We start from the raw sequence: 27,467 nt of genomic DNA, 5'->3' as shown, positions 1-27,467 counted from the left end.
GTGTCAACTAGGTTCTGAGGTGACAGGATTCAAGATAACAGATAAGACACGACAATGGAACCGTCCAGCAGCTGCCAGCACGATGCGCACCCAGCGGTGTAATACTAGCTGTCAACATTTAATATTTTAAGAACACAAACAACATTAAAAATATATTTTTGGGTATCAACAAACAATCAAAAACAGGAAGTGCAGGACGCCCGGCCCACCCTCCCTCCAAGGCCTACAGGGCGGCGATCCAGCTGTAGTCCACTTTCCTGAATCTCCTCAGCTCTTTTTCTTCCGATTTCGACAGCTGATGTATAATGTCTTCTCGAAAATCTGTGTTACTTGTAATCTGGACGTGTTCGGTAAAATTACTTTCTTCGTCTGAATCCTCACTTTCTTTTTCTTCTTCCATATCGACATCATCAGGGGTTTCCTCAGCACTTTAACGTAACACAGAGAAACAAACACTATTGCAAGAAAGTTATAGAAAGTTATAGAAAATAACTTTCTAACTTAAGGATATGTAGAAATATAACCATATAGAAAAGGCAAACAAAGGATTTTGTCTTGAAGGCACTTTAAAAACTATGGGTTATTATAAAACAGCAGGTGAATTTATAAGAGCTCTAGTTTCACATCATACACATGTGTAAGCACACACATGTGCTGGTTTTTGTGGCCATTTTCAACAGATGGCACTGTTTTTCAGGGTTTCACTGACCGGTCCTATGTCCTAACTATACTTTAAAACTGAAACACAGGCAAATCAGTGGAAGAATGTCCTCCTCCAGGACAACACAAATCATCCTATTTCCTGACACAGACTGCGTGACAAAACAGACCCGTCTGAAGAACGGCTTTACCTTTTGGTCTCGTTAGACAGCAACAGTGAATTCACAAACATGGAGCACAGGAAAGCAGCGGAGGGCAGCACGTGGGCTGGAGTGTGCAGCAGCTGCAGCCAAAGAGAAAACAATATGATTTAAAAAAATTACCCTCTGCCACAACATGTCGTAAGTACTTTCATTGTAGGTTCTGAGAACCTAACACAAAAGGCTTTCCCAGCGGCAAAAGCACACTGAAGAAAGGTCTGCTTTTCTACATTTAGGCAAACCTTTTCCTGACCCCCCAGGTGCAGCCAAAAGAATCCCAAATCGCGGGGCCATCTTACTTACTTCGGGTATTAATGCTGGACAGCACACCAGTGAGTATTCAAAAACCAATGCGACTCACGCTTCACAGGCTTTGCTGTGCCACTCACCTCAGCGATGGCAGGGATGTTCTCTGTTACAGGGAGCTGCACCAGCTCACTCTCTGACGTTTCACTGAGTTTTTGATCCTCTTGTTGCCTGTGCTTTCCCAGTATGAAATAAAATGGGGTTGTTGGAAGACTTTCTTCTGCTAGCAGCTGTAGGTAGTTAAGACAAAAGAAAATCACCTCAATAAAAAGGAAATCATAAAACATCTGGGATGAAAGGAACTTACGAAATCATTTAGTGTCGTTCATTCTGCACATGAAGCAAGTGTGGCCCTGACTTCGGGGAAAGCTAACTACAGTACTTAGATGACAGAACCAACCCTGCCTCTTCTTCTTTGCTTAATTCTACAAAGAATGACAGCAGAAGGGCTTTCAAAGGTCATGAGCTCGCAGTGACAGAGGAACAGGCTGGAAGGAGGGAGCAGGTTGAAGGATGACGAACACAGAACCGAGAAAGCCAAAGTGTAAACTCTGGGAAAAGCCAAGAAGCTCCCTGATTCACAGCATAGAACCCCACACATGCGGAGTGACCGACAGCACAGGTGAAGGGTGTGCTAAAACCCAGCCGGGCCGGTGAAAATGCACGAGGGAGGCGCACAGCTCTCCCTCCGTCCCAGCACAGGACTCCAAGCGCATCCTCTGGTGAACGGGAAACAAAAGTGTGTTTAGGTCCTTTGGGCAAAGGTTGGGAAGCACAAGCTCAATGTGACCACCCTGAGAGATGACCTAGAACAGCTGACCCCACAGAGTTCCTCAGTGACAGTTCACCAAGTAGGGAGTGGCTCCACGCAGGCCCTCTTCCAGACAGCTCTGTGTCCCGCTCTCAGGAGGAGCAGACAGCCAAGAACTGCTGGACTCTGATCAAAACCTACGCAAACAAACAAAGCTACCAAAACAGACCGAAAACAAAAGCCTGATGGAAACGACCATGAAAGAGAGGGAAAAAGATCTGACAAAAGATGAGAAAGCCTCCCAGAAAACAGGAGAAAAAATTAGAGCACCATTTTAGAAGGCCCAGCACTGAAAAACAAAAGTTCCATAAGAAAGAACAGAAGTGACGGGAAAAGCAGCCCGATCCTTCTTAGTTGTTTACTGCAGACTGTGCACGGGCTCCAACTTCAGAGCGAAGTCAGCTTTCCTGAGGTCCTTCTCCACCTCCATTTAGAACTGCCAGCGCCTCCTCCCTCACCCGGCTCCCTCTGTCCTTCTCCTCTCCTAAAGGAACACACATTTTACTTATGTAATGCCTGTTGTTTAGTGCCCATGTCTTCCTGCAGACTATAAACACCCCCAGTTTAGAGACTTGATTATCTGCTCATTAATGCATCCCAAGTGTCGAGTGTGACTCAGTCCCTGGCCTGTGGAAGATGACTGACAATAAATTCAGCAAGTTTTAGGAGATATAAAAGTCAAAGATGAAGGATCAGAGAACAAGAATGGTGGAGCACTTCCAGTAATGCCAGAGGCTGTAAAGGATCAGAACAACACCTTTAAAGTGCTTTTTAACTTACAACTCTCTACCTAACCAAGCCATCCAGGAACGAATAAAAACATTTCAGAACATGTGAGGTCCTGCATCTACCTCCCGGCACCAATGGAATGTGCTTTGCCAAAAGCAGGGGTGAACCGACCTGCAGCAGGAGGGAACATGGAATGGAGGATGGAGACCGAGAGAGCAACCAGTCCTGATGGGGGAAGTCAGAGACCTTGAGAAAAAGGCAGCTGTTTCCTCCAGAGAAAACAGAAAGTTGGTCACAAGAGGAAAAGCGATGTGTGTGACTACACAACTTGGCCATGCATTTACTTGGTTATGACAACACACACTGACCAATTTGACTTCTCTCATGACAAGCAGGGGACGGAAGGGAAGTGTGGGGTGTGCGGATGTGAACAGTGGAGGTCAAAGCTTCCACAGCTTCGGCAGATCTGCCTTAACAGACAGTGTGTGAATCTGAAAATTTCTCGGTAAGCAATATAGGTTTTTTAGAAATACAATGTTGAATTAAAAACTCCAAGTAAGAGATGATCTTTGTGGTCATGGCACAAAGCTTCCTAAGAAGAAAGCTTCCTAAGAAGCCTGCGGTGCTGCAGCTGCTCCTCTGTGTCAATGGGCCCTGGCTCCAGAGCCTGTGGTAAGAAAGGCTGAGGGGGCTCACGCCCTTTGTGTCCAACGGCCCAGGACGGCTGTGTCACCCACCCACAGCCTTCTATGCTTCGGCATGGTTTTTCCCCTCGAGTATTTCCAATCCACGATCAAGTGATCGTCTCAAAATGTCTCAATCCATGTACTAAAGGGCCAACTGTGACACTTCAAATCACAATCACAGAATACCAATAATGTAAATTAAATCAGTTTAAAAAGCACTATGACTTCAAAAGAGGCTCATCGGTTTCTACATGCATGTTCTAGAACTCCACTCGGGGCCAGGGGCGACGTGCGCCCCCCAGCTGCGTCCCGTGAGGGAGGTGACGGAGCCTGCACTGTGAGTGGCTGAACCCACCTGTTTGCTTGTTGGTGTGAGCTTCTCTTCTGGAGACTTTGTACTGAAGGTCAGTAAGCTCTGAAAGAGATCAATGGGTGATGCCACAGTTAAACTGTGCACTGAAAATCCAAATGAGGTCTTCAAAAATGAGGTCCATTTTTTATTCTGATACACTTCTGCTTACAGAAAGATTTAAGATGTATTTAATAACCTCTGTTATAGTGATAAAATCCAACCAATAGATCCAACTCAAGCTACCATTTTTCATAATGGCAAATTCAATATCAAAATTACCACCACCACTGACAACAGGAACCACGCTAATAAATAGGATTTAAAGTATTTTTGTTGCCTTTTGCCTTCTTGTGCCAGAGTTAACGGACCACACTCTTTAATTGTACTATTTCACCTAGAAATAAATTTGTACCACCAGGCATGGACTATATTACTTTGGAAAAGTACGTGTACCAAGTGGTCACCTCTTTTGAGGAAGCAATTACCTGCGATTTAGTTAGGAAATAAAACTGGGATCTGTTTAGCCACTGGTAAGCTTCTGAGGTGAATGATTCAGGGACGTCTCGGGGAACAAACACGCCCCATTGGACTTCTTCTCTGCAGACATTCTTCTGAATATACAGTGGCCTTGGCTCACTAGGTTTAAATACAAACACTGGAGGGAAAAAACAAACAGTGACACTTTGCCTGCAAAGGTTCCTTCCAGCTTCACACTGGCAGACCACATGAACTCTGGGTCTCACCCCCCAGGGCAAATGGTTCAGCCCATAATACATCTGCTGAGTGCTTATTATGAGCCAAGTGGGCTGGCAGTGAAGACTGAACTTGAAACAGATAAGAAGGACCTGGCTCCCTAACCAGGAGCCACTGCAGAAGACACTCAGGAAACCATTACTGAATGAGTTTTTGCCAGAAGCACCAGAAAAGACATGAAAACACTGTTCAAAAAGCATGGAGGAGGACCAGGTACAGCTTGCGTGACCTGGGGATGCAGCAAGGGAGTGAAATCTCTGCTGGAATTTTAACCCTGAGCAGCGATGGGCCTGTTAGCACTGGAGCTCACCCAGAACTCTGTATGAAGGTGCACGTTATAAAATGCAGGGACAAAGAAGAAGGGGCCAGCCACAAGCACCATGGCTTCAAATGAACACTGCAGTTGAAGGCAAGTTTGACTCAGTTACGTTAAAGACATTAAAAAGAACCCACGCTACCAGATTTCCTTTAGCTTTCAAGCTGCGGTTTGTACTTACAGTCTGAACCCTCTGAAGACCAAGACACCGCGGCAATGTTCTCAGACTGTGGGTCAGGTTCCATAACTCGGACGCTTAGCTTTGCGCTCCACTCCACTGCGGGGAGGAAAGGTGACTGGCTTCAGGGCCTTGCCGAAGGCAAGGCTGAGGTCCTACATCCTTCCTAGGCCAACCCATTGTGCTATTCTTAGGGAGGGTTTTATGTGGCCAACTAACAGTGGAGTCACAGTGAAACAATCTGGGGAAGAGGTACTGAAGTGACGAACAGGAAACAGAAAAACAAAGTGCACCTCCAGTCAGTCTGCGAGCTGTGAAGGTGTTCTGTGCATGGAGGCTGAGGCCTACTGCTTGTCTGCTGCTGCTAGAAGTAGGTGAGATGTCAACCACAGTCACCACAGAGAATACAACACAGTTGTTACTAAGCAACCACTACATCTTTCCAGCCCTCCACTGAGGAAAATGGCACTGAATTCACATTTGTTAGAGGGATTGTGGCAACTTCATTCATGTTTGTCTTGTCAGGGAGACTCCAGGTTAACACGCTTACAGATTAGCACAAAGAGTTCTCCAGCTGTCATGAAGAAGAAAAATATGACGGGCAACAGAAAGTCATACACTGTGAAGACAGTGGGGCAAAGCAAAGATAATTTATAATAATTAGGTGGCATCTAAGTGCTCTATTACAGTGCCATGTGTCAATGTGAACAGTCACAGTATGCCTAGGTAGATTCATGGAGGTATGACAGACCCCTAAATCTGAAAACATCAGCAAAGCACATATCGTCACGACTTCTTCTGTGTGCTTTGCCAAATCACTGGAGCATATCAAAGTATCTTACATGCACAACTGAGGAGATTCCAGCAGCAGAGAATGCCGTTTTCAGTAGCACCCAGAAGATACTTGGAGCATGTTAATCTCCCGAAGCAAAGGCGCCTAGGTCAAAACCACGGAAGTCAGCCACAACCAGTCTGATCACATTTAGTTACAAGGCACTTGGCCTCCACACACTATGCTAATCATGTGTGATGCAGATTTTAAAAGACATTTATCATTCTGTTTACACTTATACTGAAGAGACAGAAACTAAGGAAGGTAAAAGAAAAGGGTTTACATAAGCATTTTATCTATTTAGGAAAACAGGTTACATGATCAGTTCTCTAAAATGCCACGCAGGATAACAATCAACACGTAACAGAAAATGTATCTAAAATGACAACTTATTTTATATTCTACCTAGATGAAAACTTGCAATCTGAATTTTGAAGGAAGTTTTATAAATTAAATTTAGAATCAGGTATGATGGGAATTAGAGACAATTTTATTTTTTCACTTTTTGCTGTGCTGAAGGTTGGATAAAGGGAAGTCCTCTCTGCCCTGAGCTACATTCCTAACGTTAGGGACAGCTTTATTAACTATCCACCGCTCTCTCCTTATGCCCAGTTATCTGTAGTATGTTGCAGGATACTGCTCTTTTCCCCTTTCCTTCTCAGAAAACAGTGACTTTTGGGAACAGCACTTTTTATGCAGAGGATGAGCATGATTTGGATATACTAGGGCGAATGTCCACCCTCTATTATTACATAGCACACGTTTGAAAGTGTTCATTGCAAAGAAAAACTCTGCACACCAAGAAGTAAATGTTAATCCTGATTTTGGAAGTGTTAGCACGTATTTCATGTACTCAGGATTTTTTAGCTCTCTAACATTTGGTTAGCTGCCTGCTCCCCTCACCTATGGGCTACCTTTGGGTGAAGCATAAATTATTACTGATGTCTAACATTTTATTTAATAAATTAAAAAACATGACATAGTAACTGAGTGATTCACCTACCTTATTTCCCCAGCTCGCTGGCAAAACGTACATTTAAGTTCCCACGTTTCTGAATCCCATATAGTAACTATTTCTTCAAAACTAACTGCTAGTAAAGAGCCATCTTCAGAGAAGCAGCAGTCGGTTGCCTGATACTTATGATAGCTACCGACAAAGTCACAGGTCCAGCCAACCGCTTTTTCTGGGGAGACGTAAGTTGTATGTTAAAAGATGGCACAAATACTAGTGACATTAAAGGTTAAGAAACAAAAACAACCTGTGTGGGGCTGGGGATTTAGCTCAGTGATGTAAGAGCCTGCCTGGCAAGTGTGACCCAAATCTGTCATGAGTTACATGCCCCATACCAAAAAACAAAACAAACAAACATTTGGAGCTGGGAATTTAGCTCAGTGGTGTAAGAGCCTGCCTGGCAAGTGTGAGGTCATGAGTTTGATCCCCACACCAAACAGAACAAAACAAAAAACAAAACAAAACAAAACAAAACAAAACAAAACACAAAACTGCGCAGCGCAACTTCTTTAAATTAGAATGCTGCAAAGCACTGTTGGACTGGAGGTACAGGCCCTTGCTGGAGGCACTGATCTCCCCCTAGTGGACCAGAGAAATAACGGCAGAAGTCTTTCTCTGTACCCTCTCCCAAGTTAACTGGCATATGATTATTCCAGAAAGTACAGAATTTTGGAAAAAGATATGCAAAAATGTAGTCTCTTATTTCTATTAAAATTAAGCATATCCCATAGAATTCATCAAGGTAGAAAATGTGCTTCCCAAATGGCTACAAGTAATAAGATAAATATAGTTGATTCTTAAGACAGAGCACTATTTTAACACCATCTATTTAATACTTACTATAGATATCGGAATCATCTGTTAATATCCACACTTTGAAGTGACCATCTTTGCTGGCTGTCACCAAGGTGAGAGTTTCACATCTTTCTGCATTACAGAAACAGAGAGCTGTGATGTGGTCGTCATGTGGCATATTAATCTTTGTGTTAAGGACAAACCTAGGAGAAACCACATTATGATTTTTTCACATACAATTCTTACATCAGAATGATATGCTAAGCTGTCACATTGGCCTACAAAACTGTGACAAAGAATATATTTGACAAAAGTGTCTTTAAGAATGGGCAACTGAGAGATCCTAGAATTACAAATATTTGTGGGCTCTTTTGTTTTTGTACCAGGGAAGGAACTTATGCCTCACACTTGCCAGGCAGGTGCTTGTGCCACTGAGCTATATCCCCAGCATGTGTGCTCTCTTCCTTAATGGTCACTGGAGGGGAAGAGTTCTAGTGTGACTTATTCAGGGATAAACTATGGATAGCAGTTATCTCGCTGATAAAAATGAATATAAACTAAGGGCCCTAAATCATTTCTTAAAGCTTACTGGAGCAAATTCTGCAGGAAAACTCCATAGAACCCAGACGTCTCACTGTCTACTTTTGATAGACTTAAAAAAAAAAAAAAAAAAAAAAAAGAATGCCCGTGCAAGATCCTACTCATAGCAAGAAAACATGGAATGAAAACAACTGTCCTGTCTGCCTCGGTTACTGTCTGCTGTTTTCAGTCCTCTCAACAGCCTCAAGTTTGTTCCCAGATCAAGAGGGCAGTGCTAGGAGTTATATGCGACCACTGAGCTCTTTACACGATCATGATTGCTCAGGAGTCATAACTTCTCAGTGGACAGCACGTTTACCTTACAGTACTCTCCTGGAGAGTAACACAACGGGCCTGCAAGCACCGGCCTAATTGTCGGCACAGAGTGAGGAGCTGGGAAACCAGTGGGCTCCTACTAATCATGACACCTGTGACACACGACACCTGTATTCCCACTTTCCCAAGGAAGGCAGCAGATGTTACTGGAAGAGCCAGGGAACAGCTGGGTTCTGATTCTGGATTGGCCTAGGGTGGGGACTGGGTGCTGGGATTGCTATTTTCTGGTTTCTTCATCTGTGCAGTGAGATGACAAGATAACTTGGAAGACCCCAGTGGCTTCTCAGCATGGAAAGCTTAACTGTAGAGGGCAACATCTTCCCCAGGTCTCTAAGTATAAAACCCATCAAACGGCAACATCTTGAAGACTGACAACAACAGCCATAAAATAGGAACTCAATGTTATCATTTGAAATTCAAAGTGGCTACACAGTAACATTACCCTTGTGTTTTCTTATTGTATTTCCACAGTTTCATTTGCATTTCAAGCTCCGATTCCTTTTCTTGCCGCTGCTCCACTGTGGCCAGCCAGTTACCAAAACAGCCAAATGCAGCCTTTGTTAGCTCAATTTGAAATAAACCGGAATCGTTGATATATTCTTGTTGCACGATATCTAACTGATGTGTTAGAAAGAATTGAAATCCTTGTTAATGTAGGCACATTACACCATTCAAGGAACAACTGAATACATCCAAGATAACTTGTAGACTCTAAAAGTAGTAGATTTTTAGACAAAAGGAAAAATGAACCAATGATTACTATAGACATCAGATTTGCTATTAGAAAGGGGAATCATGGTACAGTATCAGTTTGGTAGTGATTATTCTATTATGACCTTAATATATTCGGGCTAAGACCCACTGTATGATTTAACAGAACCTTTCACCTGTAACAGTGCTTTTCTCTAAACAAAGAATAACTTTCTGTGAAATCCAAAGGCTAAATTCCATCAATAGAAATAAGAGCTCTGAAATAAACTTACAACCTTGAATGGGGAATAAAACAGGCAATGGCCTAAGTAGGCCAGTGTTTTATTAATGATTTTTAAAAACCCTTTTCCTCGCATGTGTATTACATAAACAAAATGGCTACTAACTGCTCAGAACCAGAACTGCTTCCAGATTTCAGGTTTTGTTGCGGTTTGGAATCTGCTTATGTGACGAATCTTGGGGCTGGAACCCGAGTTCAGACAAGAAACTCCTTTGTTTCATACACCTTATACGCAAGCCCGAGGGTAATTTTACACAGCGCTTGCAGTACACCCGCTTTGTGGGGCAACCCCTCACAGGAGGTGAGGCACAGAATCTGCCTGTGCTGCGCGGGTGCTGACAAGGTTGCAGATTTTGCAGCAGCTGGAACTGCATTTTCAGATTAGTGACGCTCAAGCTGTACTATGTGCACCAAGGAGCAGGCATCTTTCTTTCTGAAGGATTTAAGGGACGCAGAAAGAGATGTGTCACAGTTACTATGACACAAATCTGTGCAGAGCACAGGAAAGTGTCTCTCAGGGCTGTCAGAAATGTTCCTCTTCGACCTACACTGAAAATGCTGTCTTTGCTATGGGCAGGGCTGCCTCACTGCACGACAGACGCAGATCAGTACTGCCGACACCTGTGAGCTCCTTATCCTGCACTCAAATGCATACGTGCAGGAGACCGCCAGTGGGTCTGCGTTCTGGAACAAACAGAACACAGCAAGTGGAAGAGAGCTGGGCTTCCATGTCATTGCAATAGTGGTCTCTAAGTTATGCTCTCTCAACAATAAACTCACCACAGATAACACTATGTTCAAGTAAACACAGGCAGAAGATCACGTACTGGAAACACCCAAAGAAATTACTTCACTTGACCTCAGGTACTGTGGAGAATTTGCATTAGGTTTAAAGTTAGTCAAGGGATCAGAATCTTACATTGTATAACTGCTTATCACTCTGGAGAGAATAAAACTGCAGGTGACCAGGTTTTCCATTTAAAACTAAAGCTTTAGTTTTTGGATCAATCGTCAAGCCAGTCAAGATACTTCTATCTGTAAAAGAAGTGACAAACTATAGTTGAAGTGGGAGAGACTTTTAAATACATGTAATTTCAATCATTCCAGACCCAATGGATTCTGTAATACCTTTTACCAGGCCTTGAATTACTGCTGATGTCTCAAGGTTTCGGTGAATAACCATTATCTCTGTGGGTTAAACAAAAGGAAAAAAAAAGGTCTTTAAATATTAGCAGATCAGAATTCAAAGTGAATTTATTTATTCTGAAAGTGGTCAAAAGAAGAGAGCCTAATAAGTTCAATGAACTTGGCAGTGGTACTAGAAAATCGGGGCCACATTCTGTGATTTAGCTGAGACATGAGGGGTGGGGATGGGAGCTCTGTTACAATCTTACCTCCTACACACTGCTGTCTATGGACATGACGCCTACTTTAGTGTTACTTATGTATCAACAGTATTTATAATAACTCCCTCCAGTCTGAATTCGCCATGCCACAGTGGTTCTGTCCCGAAGGGGAAGGAGGCAGTGAGCTGCTGGGTTCCCAGGGGCCTGACTCTGGCCATTAGGCACAGGGCAGGCGAAGTTCTAGGGGCTGCATGGGCACCTCCGTTTCCATCAGACTCACACTCGGATGATACTTGCAGCATTCTGTGAACGCCTTTATTCATGGAGACACCAGTTTGAAACTCTGCCTTTACCTCCCCATCACCCCATTTCAAACGATTCTGAAAATCTCAATGGCACAGTGATGGCCAAGCACAGGGCACTTCATCCTCATAAAAGCGATTCCGAGTTTGCTGCTGTGGCCGGCACCTTGGGGTGGAGGTGTGGAGAAAAGATGAGCAGCAGCAGCAGCAGGAGCTCCGGATCCTTGCTGCTTTTCGTTAGTTTTAGGTCTCCACTTTCCACTGCGACACAAGCAAGGGGAATGCCGTTTCCTCATAGCGAGGAAGCGCACTTACTGTTATCCGAGTGAGAAGTACAGAGCAAGTCTCCGGCAGGGGACACGGAGATGTGCTCGATGGTGGCTCCCAGCCGCGGGAGGAACTCCTTGTTCTTCTCGCCCGCCTCGCGCCACTCCACAAGCACACACTCCCGCCCGCCGCTCAGCAGGCTGGAGCCTTCACACGCCAGGGCAGAGAGGGAAAACAATTCACACTTTTACACTCTGCAGCAATACACTGTGCGTTTATATTTTTAAACTGAAGTCTTATTTTATCATTACTTCCAGTCATTTTTCTTTTAGTTCTTGGTCCTTTTGAGACAGAGTCTTACTCTGCAGTTCAGGTTGGCCCAGGCTACTCTTGAACTTGCAATAATCCTCCTGCCTCAGCCTTCTGAGTGCTTGGATTACAGGTATGTGTTACCACATTGGGCCTAATTTATTTTAAATTGACAAAGTAATCATACAAATTTATGTGGTATTTTCATACATGCACGCATGGTCTACTGATCAAATCAAAGTAAGTAGCACACTATCATCTCAAACACTCATCTTTTCTTTGTGAAGAAACAATCAAAATCCTCTCTAGCTATTTTGAAATCTGAAGTATATGTCATTCCTACCCACAGGCAACCTTACTGTATAGAGGAAATAGTCCATAGAACAAAGCAACACCTATAGGTGAGAAAATATTTGCAAACTATGAGGTATGATCACACAGTTCAGTGAATATCTAAAGAAAAACAACTTATCACAGTAAAGACACTGCCCATCAAAATACTCCCCTCCCTGTGAACACACAGCTATCTCAGCATACACCTTTCCCGGCCATTCTGACTCTGGGGAAAAGCCAGCAAGACATGCAGTCCAGAGCAGAGAATAAGGTGGACGGGGATGCACTTTAAGGTTTTTATTTGGCAGAAACTGCTATAAAGGTTTTCAATCAATGGAGGACAATAAGGCAGCCATGACAGTGCAGCCAAATTCACCCATGAAGCAGGACTTCCAGAGCTCCCCAGGAGGCCACCAGAGCAGTGGCATAGGGCATTCAATGGGAAGGGAGGATTCTGAAGGGCATTAAAGGCAATGTGCTTCTTACTGTAATACATTTTTTAAAAACTTCAACATTCATATTTTGATTATATTTCACACACTCCTGGTAAAATCTATATCTAGATTACATAAGGAACTTGAACAGCTCAGTAGCTAAACCACAAATATACTGAAAAATGGCAAAAGATCTGCACAGCTATTTCTCAGAATGACCAACAAATACATGGAAAAATGCTTAGCATCATTAACGCAAATGTAAAGTAACTCAATTGGAGAAAAGGGAATGCACAGACCCTGACGGCTGCTAAGAAATTTTTAATGCAGCCACTACAGAAAACAGAATGGAATGTCATCAAAGAGTTAAAAGCAGAATTACTGCGTGACCCCGCAGTTGCTCTACTGAGTATAAACCCAAGAGACCGAAGTGAGTTCATCAAAGAGGAAATCACTAATTAGGTCTGTCTGTACCTAAACCTTAGCTTCAATGAAAAGTCTGGAAAAGCTGTTACCAGGCCAAAAAGCAATCCATTAAGAGGACTCTCTTTCACTACTTCAATGCCAGTGGCTTTCACCGGCAAGTTGTCATGCAAGAATCCTAGTCACAAGAAGTTCCTATCGCACATTACTAAGTTTACAACTGGTCCTTGCCCTGACCTGCACAGAGGCCACAGCAGAGGAAGGAAGCAGAGAGGAAGGGCAGAGGAACCGAGCTAGGGTTAGGAGGGGAGACACCTGGACACGCCCGTGCGCACACTGCCACACAGGCCAGTGCTCCTTAGCATTCCGGGGACATGCACACAGGATGGAGAAGACAGACACTCTTCATCTGCAGGGTTAACTCGTCTCTACTCCCTTTCTACACTCAGTGCCCATGCATCACGACAGCACTCCTGCCTTGCTACTCGGGGTTCGGCTGGGTTTGTCCTGCACACGTCAGCTTCTGCTGCCCAAGTCCACAGTCTAGTTAGGCGGCAGATGCCTTCCACTTCCTGGGGCTCGAGTGAGTTAAACCCGAGTGACCCTAAGGATCAGGTCAGAGCACTGGTATCACTGAAGACCCTGGAAGATCTGAAAGACAATCACTTTCCTGTCTTCTCAGTGTTCGGGACAGTACATGGCTATTACGTATGCCATGTGGGTGGGTGTGAACTGCTCAAAGCAATCAAAGACACAATGTCCTCTTCCATATTTGTGTTGCAGACAGAATCTTAAGAGGTATCTGTACTATGACAGCCACACTGATAATGCAACTTATATAGAACACAGATTGAATTGATTTAAAACAGTGAATATTAAATGAAGTAAGTCTTCCAGACCCAGGTCTGAATTCTACTTATAGCCATGTTTCCTGAGGCTGGCCACCATCAACTGCAAGCCTCATTTCCCTCTGTAGGAAGAAACTAATGACGCCTCTTCAGTGACCAAGATAACGGAGGTAAATGCTCCCCCTGTTAGGTGCATCCTGACAGAGCAGAGCTAGTGACAGACCACCACAGAGACGCACATTTAGACAGATGGAGCATAGCTTAGGTAGGCTCAGTGTGCTGACTTTATCACAAATGTTTACTCTGGAACTCTGAGCCTTCGAAAAACCCACTACATACAGCACTGAGTTAGGCAAAGTGCAGAGCGCCAGGGCTGCAAACAAGTGTTCACAATCCATGTGGCCTGTGCATCTTTAAATCTCTCAAATTGGAAATGTGGTGAATTAAATTGTATGCTCTGTATAGGTTAAAATTTTACTTATTAATCCTGCACTTACCTGTCACTGAAAAAGCCAAATCCATAACCATATCATGGTGCCAGTGCAAGCATGTGTAAGTGTATTTCTTGTCATCATCAAAATTCCTCCTGTTGGAGAAAACAAAATTCTTACTTCCAGTAAAGGCATGCCCAGTGTAATAAATTATAATATCAAGCTTTCTGGACATGTGCAAAACATGCATTTTCACGTCCAATCACTGTCACTTCAATAAAGATATTGAGTGTCACTCAAGAAAGATACTGAGTGTCATCATTTTTCTTTTGGGTAAAGGCTGGCAGAAAAGTTCTCTTTGGTGAAATGATTATAGGCAGCACGGAGTTTCTCATTCTCCCTAGAAGCCTAAGGCTGGGAACCTTAAAAGGCTACAAAATGAAGAGCACAGGTGTGAAAGACACGAAGGTGGCTGCAAAGCCTGCTCCCTATTTCTTCCTCTGCACGTCCATTTCTAATACGGGCCTTTGTTTTTGACCCAGAGCTGGCCTGTCCTGCAGCATGAACATGAAGCAGGAGTTTAAGGGACTGCTGTGCATTGTGGATCACTGACCAAAGGCGAATTTTGCCATCCATGTGACCGGAGGCGATGCAGTCTTCCTCTGGGTGGCAAGCCACACACGTAAAACCGTTCCTGGCATGCTTCTTATTTTTTGATGATGATAATGTAAACCTAGGAAGAAAACAAAAACTTCCTGTGGATTCCTCAAGTCTCCTGGGAAGTATGGCTATAATAAAGTAAAAGGGAGTCTCAAGCCTTAACAATCAAGATTGGAGAGTTCTCAGAAATCAGTAAACGTAACAGTAGAATTTTTAACAATATCTGATTAAGAATCAAGCATTCTGTTTTACAAATATATATTAGTATACAATATAAACTTGATGTGATTAATATTCTATCATACCAACTTGCTATGGAAACCAGTCCATTTAAGTAATGAAGTCACTTCTCCTAGAGGGTTTTTTTTTTGGCCTGGGTGTAGCTTGCTCAAATTTCTCATTGAACCTAGGTTTCTTTATGAGGTATGGATAAGTCTCATAAACTAACTGAGACGACTAACTAATATACCTCCAAGAATAAATTCAAACAGATAAACCTATTTGCTGTAATGCCTACACTATCCCTTATTCTTAGGCTGAGTACCTGTTAATCTTTGGGTTCTTCATTAAAGTCAGGGTCTTTATTACACTGCACAGAAAACAAATGTTCACTACAGCTGGGAAAACGGGAAGAGGAGAGGGTTTGCTGGTCAACGCTTAGTACCAGTCCTCTGAGCATGTTATCTTACTTGTCTTTACAACTCTCCTAGGTGAATATTATCTCCACTTTAAGTATTTATTAACATGAAGTACACACAGGGTTCAAATGGGCCAAGTTTGAACCATTTTAAACCTTTGTATTTCAAAGCTTATATTCATTCCTATATCCGTAAGATGGGAATGAGAAACATCTGGAAAAGTCTTTTCAAGTTACATCTAATTTTGACGCCAAGTACACAGACTGGAATTTGGGGGTATGGGCTTTGGGCTGAAAAGACTCCCTGGGTTTTTAAACTAATATTGCCCCAGTCCCACTTCTCCATGGGTTAAAAACTATACCTCTGATTCCTATGGCTTCAAAGTCAGGTAACACAAAACTCAAAACATCACTGGACCACAGGGAAACAAGGATGAATAAAACTGTAGCAACCTCTTGAGTAAATAAAGTTAACCAAAAGCAATTCTTACCTGGAAGTTGTTTTCTTTTTGAAAAAATAAACAGACAAGTAAAAGTCTCGTACTACAGCAACATATTCTCCCTGGAATTCAAAAAGAAAACAGTCAACACTCTTAAAGAGTACACTAACGTAAACAATACATTATACTTTGGCTATGGAAAGGATAATCTTTATTTTAAAACAAGGTGAGCTCAAATCAGAAATCCTAAAATTAAGACTCTAGCTTTAAGTATGATTTGCATTTCTTTTCCGTTAAAGGAAGAATTTATGAACAAGAAAATGCAGTCTGTGCTTATGGCCACGTAACCTCTAGCACAGTCAAGATCTAGTGTCTAGAACATTTCTTCCTGCTGCTCAGGGACGTGGCTTTGTGCTTCCTCAGTCACCCGCCATGTACCCATCCCATCAGCAACCTTTACTCATCTCTGTCACCTTAGGTCATTTCTCTGCCTGTGTTTGGCTCTTGCTCAGCATTACCTTTCTAAGGTTCATCTGCTCTTATAGGCACCACCAGCATCTCCAACGCTGGGTGCCGGCCACATTCCACCGAGCAGACAACACACAGTAATTTACTAATTTGTTGGTTGATGACTATTTAGGTCACCTGTGTTTGGGGACTATTGTGAATAGCAATCATTCCTGTGCCCATCATTTTGTGGTCACGCTTTTATTATTTTACCTGGGAGTGGAATGGTAGGATAGGGTTACTTAACTTCACCCGTAGTTAGCAGTTCTAGAGGGTATCTTAAAGTGGTATCTTGTGGTTTGAATTAAATGACTAATGATACTGAAGAGTAAAGATTATTAACAATGTTAAAAAAGTTTACCCTTTGTTTTGCTGTCTTGTTTTGATCTATTTTTTCCTCTAATACAGAAAGCATAGGTATACATGCAGATTCACACATGTGTAGAACTTCTAAACAGTTTACGAGAATAGATTATATAATGCACGATGTAATGAACAGATACTCTGAAGAAGAGACACTAAGATACCCAGTGCTAATTCTGTAACATTATGATATAAAAACTAGCAATACTATTATTCGCTGTTCAGAGTGATATTAGTCTGATATTAGTGATATTAGTCTATTTTCTTTTGTTTAATTTCAACATACATAAAGAGCTATTTCCAAGAGAATGAGAGACACTATGGCAGCCACTGTTGACCTCCCTACTGTCTGGTCTTGAAGACCTAAAAAGCCTTCATCATCCTGTTCTGATCAGTTTAGTACTACATTGTTCAGTATGAATTCATTGTGTGTGAAGATACGGACAACTATTTGGAAGAAAACAAGAGACAAGATGATACAGTGAAGATCTCTGATGGTCTTGCTTTGAAATCTGTGTTTCTTAAATTGTTTTCTTATGATCTGTTTTGTTATGTTTAATTTTACCTGGTTTAAAATAAGAAAAAAGTGTGGAGAAAAAAAAAGTTTTCCCTGAAAGCTTTCTGGAAGAATGATTATAAAGCTACAAAACTTAAGGTGAAACCATGCCATTTCAGTGATTTCAGGCTCTTTTGATGGTATTTAATTTTAAGATGGCGATAGAAATCATGGTATGAACACACAACATCACTGGCAATCATTTAGTATACATTTATACTGCAATGACAAATGGATAAAAAGATTTTTTGATCCTGGTCCCTCTTGGGAAAAGTTACTTTATATGTATTAAAGCCCAGAAAGGAGTCTATTTAGAGAGATTGCAGATTTTGTTTCCTCACTGTATTTTTCGGTAATAACTGAATTTTTATAATGGGCACATTAATTATGAATAGAGGCCATATTTTCTAAAGATATTTAGTCTGAAATGAAACAATTTGAGCAGCTTTTACATGAGACAGGCAAAGAAATGTAGTACAATCATCAAAACTTGCTATTCTGGGAAAAAATGAAGGCTTTACAAGGCCAGTAAGAAATACAAAATAGATGGCCCTACGAAAACTCATCCCATGAATATATACTAAAGCAATGAGAACAGACTTCTTTCTTGGCAGTGAGTTACACTAATTCAATAAATAAGGCAATATAAAGTCATTATACAGTGGTGAGATAAGAGATTGCAGGAAAGAGAAAGCAGCAAATGGACAAATCAAACTTACCTTACGTCCAAAGGCAATGCACTTGGGTGACTGGTTTATGTAATCCAAAATGGAAGACAGCTCCTTGGCCTCTATTTCCTGGCTCGGGGATTTCGGCAATTTCACCGAAACCAGCTGAAATACATCTGCCCAAAGAAAGCCGTATTATTACAGTTTCTCTAAAGAAAGTGGACATGGGCATTTATCATAAGAAACGTCTAAAATCAGTGCCCTAGAATGTTGAAATTGAACTCTAGGCTACTGAACAAAAACATACCTTAATGCTGAACTCTGAATATATGAGTTTGAAATGGAAGTTTAATCCACAACTCGTCTACCTGAGTACCAGCCCCACGGAAACAGAAATAAGTCGACGTTTAACATGGACACAAACTTCAAATACTAAGGGAAGGTGAGAAACCAAAGCAGGGAGCCGTCTCAGCGTTTCCAGAAATGGGCTTTGGCGCGACAATCACAGGGCAAACACTGACACGCTCTTCTTCCTTTTCAAAACTCCCTAAGACATTCTTTTAAAACTAGAGAATAAAATTAAGTCTTTCAACTCAGCTGCAAGGTAATAAATAGCTATTCTCCCGGCACACTGTGAAGAGCCTTCCTGCCACTCCGAACACGTCCCGAATGCTCTGGTTACGCGTTTACCCTTCTCCCTCCAGGACCTCCCGACCGCTCATGTAAGCCGCACTTCTCCCACCTGCCAGGGCCCTCCGCTGCCTACTGCTCGCTACACCTTTTGACATACTCCGTGCTAAGAGACCCGGTCAGCTTACTGTTGGGACTTAGCGTCTGTTTTGTTCCTGGCCAGGTAGTGAATTGAGGCCAGGTGCTCAATTAGCTGCTGAATGATTGCATTCTACGGCCAAGAAATGAAGCCATAAAAGACAACATGCAAACAGAAGATTAATTTTTTTTTAAAATGCAGCATATGATTTTTCAGCAGAGGCTCCGCAGCTGCGGCGCAGAGGACAGGAGTGAAGCCGGATGGTGGCACTGCAAGCTGGCTGGCACGAGGGAATCTCAGGCCCCACGTGCGGTTTTACATCACAACGGCCAGACTCTTGCAGGCTGCCTGAGAGCTGCCAGGTCCTGGGGGAAACGCCGGGCGCTGCTGTGGACCTGGGTTAGATCAGGACCGAGACCTTTACTCTGGATCCGCAGCTCTCACTGCATTTGCTCAGTGGGCCCAGCTGGGAGTTTGCAAGTAGCAATTGGGTCCCACACAGAATGTCTTCTTATCTAGGGTCCCACGGTGCTCCTCGTGCCAGCACTGGTCTCACAGGTCTGGACAAGTTCTGCTATGGTATAGGCAACTACCTCTACACAGAGGCATGGGGTGACACAGAGGTGGTTACCAAATCCCAGTGGTGACAATCAGCTGGGAAGACACTACAAATACAGATTCCTAAACCACAGCCCGGGCCTGGGCCAACAGTTACCAGCAGGAGACTACAGATCTGAGTTTTCAGTAACCAGTACGGACTGATATTTAAAAGCCACACAGTTATTATGCACAAAGCAACTAAATTTATGGAAAAGAATGGTGTCTTTGAAAGTCCCCATCTGGGGAGGTCACTTGCTTTAAGGAAACTGCTATTTTCAGGACATTTCGTGGATGTCCTTTACCGGAGGCTCATGAGCCATGTAAGAAACCTAAACAGCCTACTTCTTTTTCTTTCATGCCTCGATCTTGGTAGACACAGTATTGCTCATTCCCAGATTTGGCACGGAGTAACTTTTAAGTGAAAAAAAAAAAAATTTACCTTTTGAAGTTTTGACAATTCACGGGTTACTTTATGTATATATTAATTTATATATCTCTAAAATGAGTAAAAATATTGCAGGATTCACCCAGTTAACAAACTACCAACTAGGTGAGCTGACTGCCCAGTACCCACTTCAGAGCTGCTTTGTACTTTAACTGTGAACATAGATGTATTTTACGGAGGGCATCACAGGCACAGTGGCATTCTTGGTTCTGGGTTTAGAAATTTTCTTTTTGGTTGTATCTTTCATGGCAGTATTCTGCTGGATCAAATTCTTTGATTAAACGCAATTATTTCCTGAAATGCTGATACTTGGCTATTTCAATTGACTAGTGTTCCAATGACAGTAAAAATACAGTAATTCAGCCACACAACTGGTTCTCAATACCAACCTATTTCCTATACCATTTCCTAAAATGATTTAGTATCAACAAACTGGCATATAGTAACAGGTAAGAGGATGGTGACAGGTAAGCATGACACACTGCCAGTTCAGTAGGAAGACAAGTCTAGCCCTTTATAATGCAGCTTTAAAATCTGAGCTTGAAAGTGTGTTATTTTAAGTGTACGCAATCATTCTCTCACTGCATATTTCAGAACTAGTAGCCTCTCCAAGTGAATATAACGATAATAAAAGCAATGCAAATGACAACTCCAAAAACTGTCAGCTTCAGTTTGAAATCAAAATATTACATTATATGGATCTGTAAAATGTAAAGAGCTATTCCATGTCATTTAAAAACACAATCAATGCAGTATACCATACCTGGTTCTTCTTTGTTTATTGTAACAAAGACAGAATCTTCAGCACTGTGGTGAGTAAAGAGGGCATAAAGTTTAGGCCCAACAAGGAAAGTCTGAAAGATAAAAAGCACTGCACTGTTCATTACTGTCTATTTCCACCCAAGAGGACGTTAGTTCCACTGTGTGTGTGTGTGTGTGTGTGTGTGTGTGTGTGTGTGTTAAACTGTGTTCTTAACATTAGAAGAGCATCTGGTCTATCGATGACATTCGACATTTATTTGTTGAAAAATCTTTAGTTTGGTACATATAGCTCCACCTGATTTTTATCTACTCAATGGAATGTATTATAATTTTAAGTGGTATCAAAGTTATACTTAATTTTTTCTACCATCAATAATATTTTAAGGACTATAAATACAACTATCTAAATGAGAGATTCTAATAGGGAGATTGCTGGAAAAGGCATAAAATTTACATTCAGTTATGCCCTCATTATGTTAAAAAATGTCCAGTATTTTTACACATTATTTATCATTAAACATTTTTTCAATGTGCAATCTGGCTAAATTGATGGAGAAAAATGTGCTGTCATTTACTTTAATTTACACTGTTCAAATTATTAATGAGGTTAATCATCTCTTCAGGTTAACTAGCTTTTGTATTTCTTTTTGTGTGATTTTCATGTATTGCTACCCAATGCTCACTTATTTATTTTTGGATCACTGGGAATATTTTTGCACACTAAGGATCATGTCTTTGGTATGCATTTTCTTCCAGTGTTTTGAACTTATATTTTGATGTTATAAATTGAATATTTTTATTAAGTCAAATACACAATTTTTAAAAATGGTGCATGAATTTCATGACTTTTCAGGAAGTCTCACCAAAGATTACGTCTTAGAGAAGAAAACAGTGTCATTATGTTCTCATATCTTTTTACACAAGGAAAACTTAAGATCAAGCCACATACCTTAATCAAAATGCCATCTAGATAGTCCCACAATTTAACTGTACCATCAAAGGAACAAGAATACAGCTAAAAGGGTAAAAACAATACAAAGCTGATCAAGAACAAAATCCACTAAAAATATGACATGAATATAAATGCTGATACACAAAGCATTTTCTGTTAATTCACATTAGCTTTAAAGTGGCGGAGCTTATGCAGGTTGAACATTCCTAATCCGAAAAACTAAAATCTGCAACTTTTTGAGCACCATGAACATTTTCAAAAAGTTCCAGATTGGAGTATTTTGGGCTTCAGGCTTTCAACCTAGTGCTATTCAACCAATAAAGGTAACGCAACACCTTTAAAAAACTGCACAATCTAAAACCCTTGTGGCTCCATTCGTTCAGATATGGGATGCTCATCTTGTATTGTTTCTGCAAAAGGCAGCATTACATCTTGCTGGAGGGAGCAAATCCATTCATTTCAAGTTTTCACTAAAACTGAGGGAGAAAAATCAACCTCAGTCAAGCAGGACATGTAAGGCACTGAGTCCAGAGAGGCACTCAGGGATTTGCTTGTTTCTTCCCCAAAGCCTGGTCCCTTTTTATTAGCTGCATTGCTTTCACCTCACAAGTGCTTCAAAGAAGTCCCTCTCAAATCATCGGAGAATGTTCTATTAAAAAAAAGCTCCCCCATCAAGGACCATACTTTCCTAAAATACAATAGAAACCGTCATGCCCTTGGGTGGTGTGGCGATGTCAAAGCACTACAAAGTTCCAGGATGCTCTGTTCCTGCACTGATCTCTCTGGAGATCGGCCTCCATCAGTGTAGAGCCCTGGTCTGTGGGCCATGTGAGCACCGCAAAGCCTACGTGACCCTGTAGGTTTATCTGTGTCCCAGTGGACTCAGTTTTACTAAGTTTACATATAATTTTTAAAAAAATTGTTGCTTAAATGGCTTACAAAGAATTGCAAGTTTTTTTTTTTTTTTTTTTTTAAAGCAAAGTGACCATTTTAGGATTTCCGTGAACACATGTGAATTCACAGTAAAATGCTGGAATAAAACAAATTATCTATTCAAGCAAAAGAATTATACGAAGTAGAAAATGCATACCAGTTACTGCATGTAAGAATCATAAGCTTAGATTAATAAAATAAAGAGTCAAATGTATTAACTGTCAAAATAATGGTTCATACAAACTGTGACTTCTTACTTCTTCAAGGTCAACCAAACCTGATTAAAATTGCCTTTCTCTTTTTCTAACTTTCAGTCACCTGAAACAGAGAGCCTGTATGTGATGTGTCTATGATTTTTGTTTGAGCATAAAACTTAGTCATGCACAATTTGCAAATTTCAATTATAATCAAAGAACTTTTTCCTATTAAAATGTTCAAGTGACACATATAATAATACATTTTTGTCAAATCCTCACAGGATAGGATGTAGAGACTATCTGGACCTTGCAAAAATGTTACTGAACTTTGATTTTAAAAATCAGCTCATTTAATTTTGGAAAGAAATCAGGGTTACTTTATAGCCTACTTTTGTGATAAAGGCTACTGAATGGTGATGCGAATCTACTTTTCAATCAACAATAACTTCAACTTGGCATGGCTAATCCAGAAGAGGAAACTTGTTTAGAACTATAACAAGAGCAAAATATTATTGGGATAAAATTTAGAACACATAAACCTTTAGATAGTCATGTCAATGCTTTAAAGAGATCTAAGAAGACCTGCAATTAAGAAATTTTAACTGTGCTTAAATTTCAGGAATTCATACAACTAAGAACATCCTTTTCAGTAAGTATTCTAGGGAAAAAATAGCTGGCAGAATACCCCATGGCCAGTGGAACTCCAGGCTGTGATTCTGCTTTTGAAACTAAAACAGCTGAAAAATACTCTGAATAAGAACACCAACAGATCATGCCTTATCCTAACCTGCAGTTTCCTAAGCCAAATTTAACTCAACTTTTTCTTTCATCAACCAGGCTGATGTTAAAATATTCAACTAGAAACTGTGTGGCACCTGCAGATGGTTGCTAGGGTTGAGCTGGATTCCGGTCACCAGGTCGGTGTGTCCCTGCAGAATGTGCACACACTCTTCAGTAGTTGTGCTGTAAACTTTCACAAAGTCCCCAGAGACACAGAAGATGTACCTGGGAAAAAAGAAAGAAAAATAGTTTCACATACTCAGTAGTCGGTATAATCCTTTTATGGTCCATTACAAAAACAGTAACATGCAACAGAGGTTTCTTTTCAAATAGTTTAAGAACTGTACATTGAAACCTGTGGGGACATCGATGACCAGCTCATTCACTAACTCAGAGGACAGCAGGAGGCCAGTGTCACGTCCCTGGTTGTTCAGACACAGGCTATACAGAACCACCTTGCACAAACAGCCTAACCAAGTACCTGCTCACTAAATAAGTGGAAACTATGTTATTAATTTACTATTAACTATTACTCTGAATGGTATTTCTGTCAGCAGTGTGTTTCCGTGTCCCTTAACTCTCCAAGGTTCACTGGGGCACACCAGCTTATAAATGTAAGGGTCTGCTCTGCTCTGCTTGGTGAAGTCTAGGCCTCTCTTGTACCAAAACCTCAAAATCTTTACATCGGTTTCTTTTTTTTTTCTTGTTGCTGAAACGCTGGTTTTGTTTTTATGTCTAGATTTTGGGATATATCTCATATAGCAGAGATTACTATTAAATTATTAAAAGTAGTTCAACTGAAATAATCCTTATTTTCATAACAAACTACTAAAGGACAAAGTTTACACACACAAATTTTTCTTGTACATTCCAAATAAAAACTGCCCTATGCCTGTTATATTTGACACTTTTCTCATACAGCCTGGGCATTCTGTGCTTTTTTTACCTTTTGCAGTGTGAGAAAATCCCAATTACACAACCCACCAATCTAGGATTAGCCTGGGTATCACTTTCTCAGCCTCCTCAGTCTGAAGTTATCCTTCCTCCTTTCAAGCCCCTGCGGTATAAACATCTGCTGTTGCGTTTACTTGGCTTCCTTAAATGAAGTTCCTTGAGGTAGCATCAGTACTTGACTGACCTATCTTTGTTTTCCTTATCTCAGTTAGTTATACACACAGCTGACAAAGACTGGAAAACGAACTGTGGGGTTCAGCAAACACAATGGACGACAGACCTCAGTAAGGTGTAGAACAGGACACTGGAGGAGCACACGGGTCTGAAAAGGCAGAAATCTGACAGCGTCTTTAAGGTTCAGTTTTTTCCTTTGACGAAGGCCAACAAAGCCTCTTTGTAAAGATGAGGTATCGGTGTGTGTGAGAAAGCCTGTTCTATCAAGCGTATATAGTCAACTACCTGCCATATACTTGTATGCAGGACTTATACAGGATGGGATACAATGTCTACTCTTTTAAAGAGACTTTTAAGCAAATATCAATGATTTACAATGTCACTTCTATATGATGCAATGCAGCAATGACAGCTGACACAGAGTGGGCCATTAAACGCACTGTTGGACATCTACTGGACATTTACTTCTCCCAAGAATCCCGTGGCAGGGAGATCTTAAATGCTATCACCATCTTACAGAGGTAACTAAGGCAGAGAGCCAGAAGCTTGGGAAGGTCCCACAAGTAAGAATCAGGTTTGGCACTCTGACAGCAGCTTGGCTTCTAGACACACTGAACTCCTCTGGGAAGACACCAGGCAGAACCGCTTTTGTCTCCCACCGACTCCAACATCTGTTTTCCTGCAAAGCCCCAACACAGGTTGCCAGACGCCTTTTCCGGCGCGGACGCGGGCGGAAGCCCACTCTCTACCGTACATCTCTACGCGTGCAGCACTTCCAAGCGCTCCAGGCTCTGAACATGTGGAGCGACCCCTCAGGTGAGGTGACCCGTCCCCAATCTGAGCGCCCCAGGACCTGAGGATCCCGCTGCCTCGCTCCTCCTGGGCGCCCGGGGTCTCGGCACGCGCGTCTCCAAGGCAGAGCCCAGATCCCGGCAACCCTGGACAGTTCCTTCCCGGGCCCTCCAGGAACTCCCGTCCCTCAGCCCTGCCGACCACGCGCGGAGCCCTCATACTTAGAATCTGCAGAAAACACTGCTCTCCTAAAGTTCAACTCGCTGCCGCCACAATGAACCACGCGGATGCTCTCCTCCTCCTCCATTTTCGCGCAGACGCCGGAGGGATCACTGCTGGCCACGCCCCCAGCACCCGTCATGAAAGCGGGGTCGTAGGTCGCGTTTCCCCGCCCACAGGACACACCCACCTGCCCTTCTAGGGTTGAGACTCTATGGTAAGGCCCAGCGCCTTCGCCACCATCTTTTCTTTGGGCAATGTCCAATTCAGACACATAAAGGTAAAAGCAAAACGGATCTGGAGACAGTTTATATTAGATACCTGTACACAGTTACAGTATTTAGTTCAGAAGGTCTTTTCTTCGCCCTTTTCAATCTGACTATGCTGCTTCTACTAGAGTGAAAGAATGATTTGAGCTTTAGACGGTACCATCCGAGGCTTTTCCTTTCTGGTAATAACGGTTCCGGCCCTGGGAGATGACGCAAGCATCCGGCGTCCGCTATCTTAGTCTACCAGTTAGGGTCGTCCGTGGAAAGAAAGGGATGCATTTCTTGCGCCCCTCTCTGCTCCTCTTTTAGCAGTCGCTTTTTCCGAAAGTATCGTGTACATTCCCACAGAATCTCCACAGCTCCAGGGATCTTGCAGTTTTCTTTGGAATTTTGGCTCCTGCCCTGGGGTGTGGTGCCCTCTTCCCGGAGAAGCGGCTCTGGCCGGACTGACTGTGCGCCCAGCCCCGGCAATCCGCGCTTCGTTGCCCTCGGCTTGGCTAGGCATTGTTTTGCTGGCGTTGTTTCAGTTTCTTCACTTAGTCCACAGAGTCTGTGGGTTTCGAAACGCCGAGCTCCTGAGATGTGGATCCCTGGGTTTATAGGGATCCACAGTCCTTTTTATAAAGTTAGGCACAAATTTTCGTAGCCCCTCCGTTAGTGGATGCCTATCGTTATTCAGTCATTCATCTGTTGATACATTTGTTCTGGCTGTGGGCCATTCCAAAGGAGAATCATTACTGCTAACCTTTAACAGGAACAGAAGCCTCGAGCTTTTGATTCGACGTGTTGAAGTTTACCACGTCACAAGCATACGCGAGTTTATCAGTCAAGGAAAAAAAAATACACAAAAGGTCAAAATGTGTCCTCAGATATCACTATTGCAAAAAAAGAAAAAAAAAAAACCAGAAAAAGTTAGCATTTTGCTAGGAGACCAACTTATGGAAATGTTAAAAGTCATTATTTTGGGAGTCAGAGCTAGGTAGGGAGACACTGTTATTTTGGTTTGTTTCAATTTGCAGAGATCTTTCCGAACCTGTGAGTCTGATGTACTTTATCGTGGAGAAGCATTAAGTGTTATTTCTGGTTCTAGAGACAAAAAAAAAAAAAAAAAAAAAAAAAAAAATTGGCCATGTTTTTTAAAAACTTCCTTAGATGCTTTAAAATCTGATACATGCTTTTTATTCTTGGGCCAAGGAAGAAAGAGAATTCCAGTCAAATAAATTTCAACTATATTTAATAAATCATGTGATATAGTGATAGACTATATTAGTAGCATTTATTATATATTTTCTTTTTTCTGAAAGTACTGAGTATTTTAAGCATTACATTATTATCAATAAAGCTATGTTTGCATTATATGTTGATTTTTATAGAGTACAGACTGGTAAAGAAAAAAATGTTGGGTTTTTAGAGATAATTAGTATGGAACTAAAATAGAATTTTTTTTCTGCGTTAAATTATTTAGATGATATTTTCTGTCTAGAAGTCTATAATAATATTTTAAAAGATGCCCTTTGTTATGATTTGTAGCTGCAGTGTGCCTCAAAAGTTCCTGTGGTGA

The 27,467-nt window shown here is 41.9% G+C and overlaps 1 protein-coding gene across 2 annotated transcripts; it reads right to left on the bottom strand.

Moving 5' to 3' along the window:
• Positions 1 to 97: 97 nt before the first annotated feature.
• On the bottom strand, positions 98 to 25,782 carry Wdr75 (WD repeat domain 75). Of its 2 annotated transcripts, XM_003478690.5 has the most exons (21): positions 25,640 to 25,782; positions 23,594 to 23,723; positions 21,586 to 21,651; positions 20,638 to 20,728; positions 18,112 to 18,236; positions 16,018 to 16,088; positions 14,843 to 14,962; positions 14,296 to 14,384; positions 11,500 to 11,658; positions 10,665 to 10,724; positions 10,456 to 10,571; positions 8,988 to 9,163; positions 7,676 to 7,833; positions 6,827 to 7,007; positions 5,834 to 5,928; positions 4,995 to 5,090; positions 4,230 to 4,399; positions 3,748 to 3,807; positions 1,250 to 1,396; positions 852 to 943; positions 98 to 428 (listed from the first exon to the last, which is right to left on the bottom strand). In XM_003478690.5, exons 1-21 carry the CDS (start codon positions 25,777 to 25,779, stop codon positions 224 to 226), a joined length of 2,547 nt encoding a protein of 848 aa, XP_003478738.2. In that variant the 5' UTR covers positions 25,780 to 25,782; the 3' UTR covers positions 98 to 223. The 2 variants fall into 2 exon arrangements, with proteins under 2 accessions (XP_003478738.2, XP_012997931.2); XM_013142477.3 differs by lacking the exon at positions 21,586 to 21,651.
• Between the last annotated feature and the right edge of the window lie 1,685 nt (positions 25,783 to 27,467).

Source organism: Cavia porcellus, unplaced genomic scaffold, assembly GCF_034190915.1.
Source record: "Cavia porcellus strain 051 isolate PalLab524CR breed Dunkin Hartley unplaced genomic scaffold, mCavPor4.1 scaffold_12, whole genome shotgun sequence".
In the NCBI taxonomy this organism is placed as follows: Eukaryota; Metazoa; Chordata; class Mammalia; order Rodentia; family Caviidae; genus Cavia; species Cavia porcellus.
The sequence above is the reverse complement of the archived record's forward strand: the minus strand, read 5'-3'. Positions and strand labels throughout refer to the sequence as shown.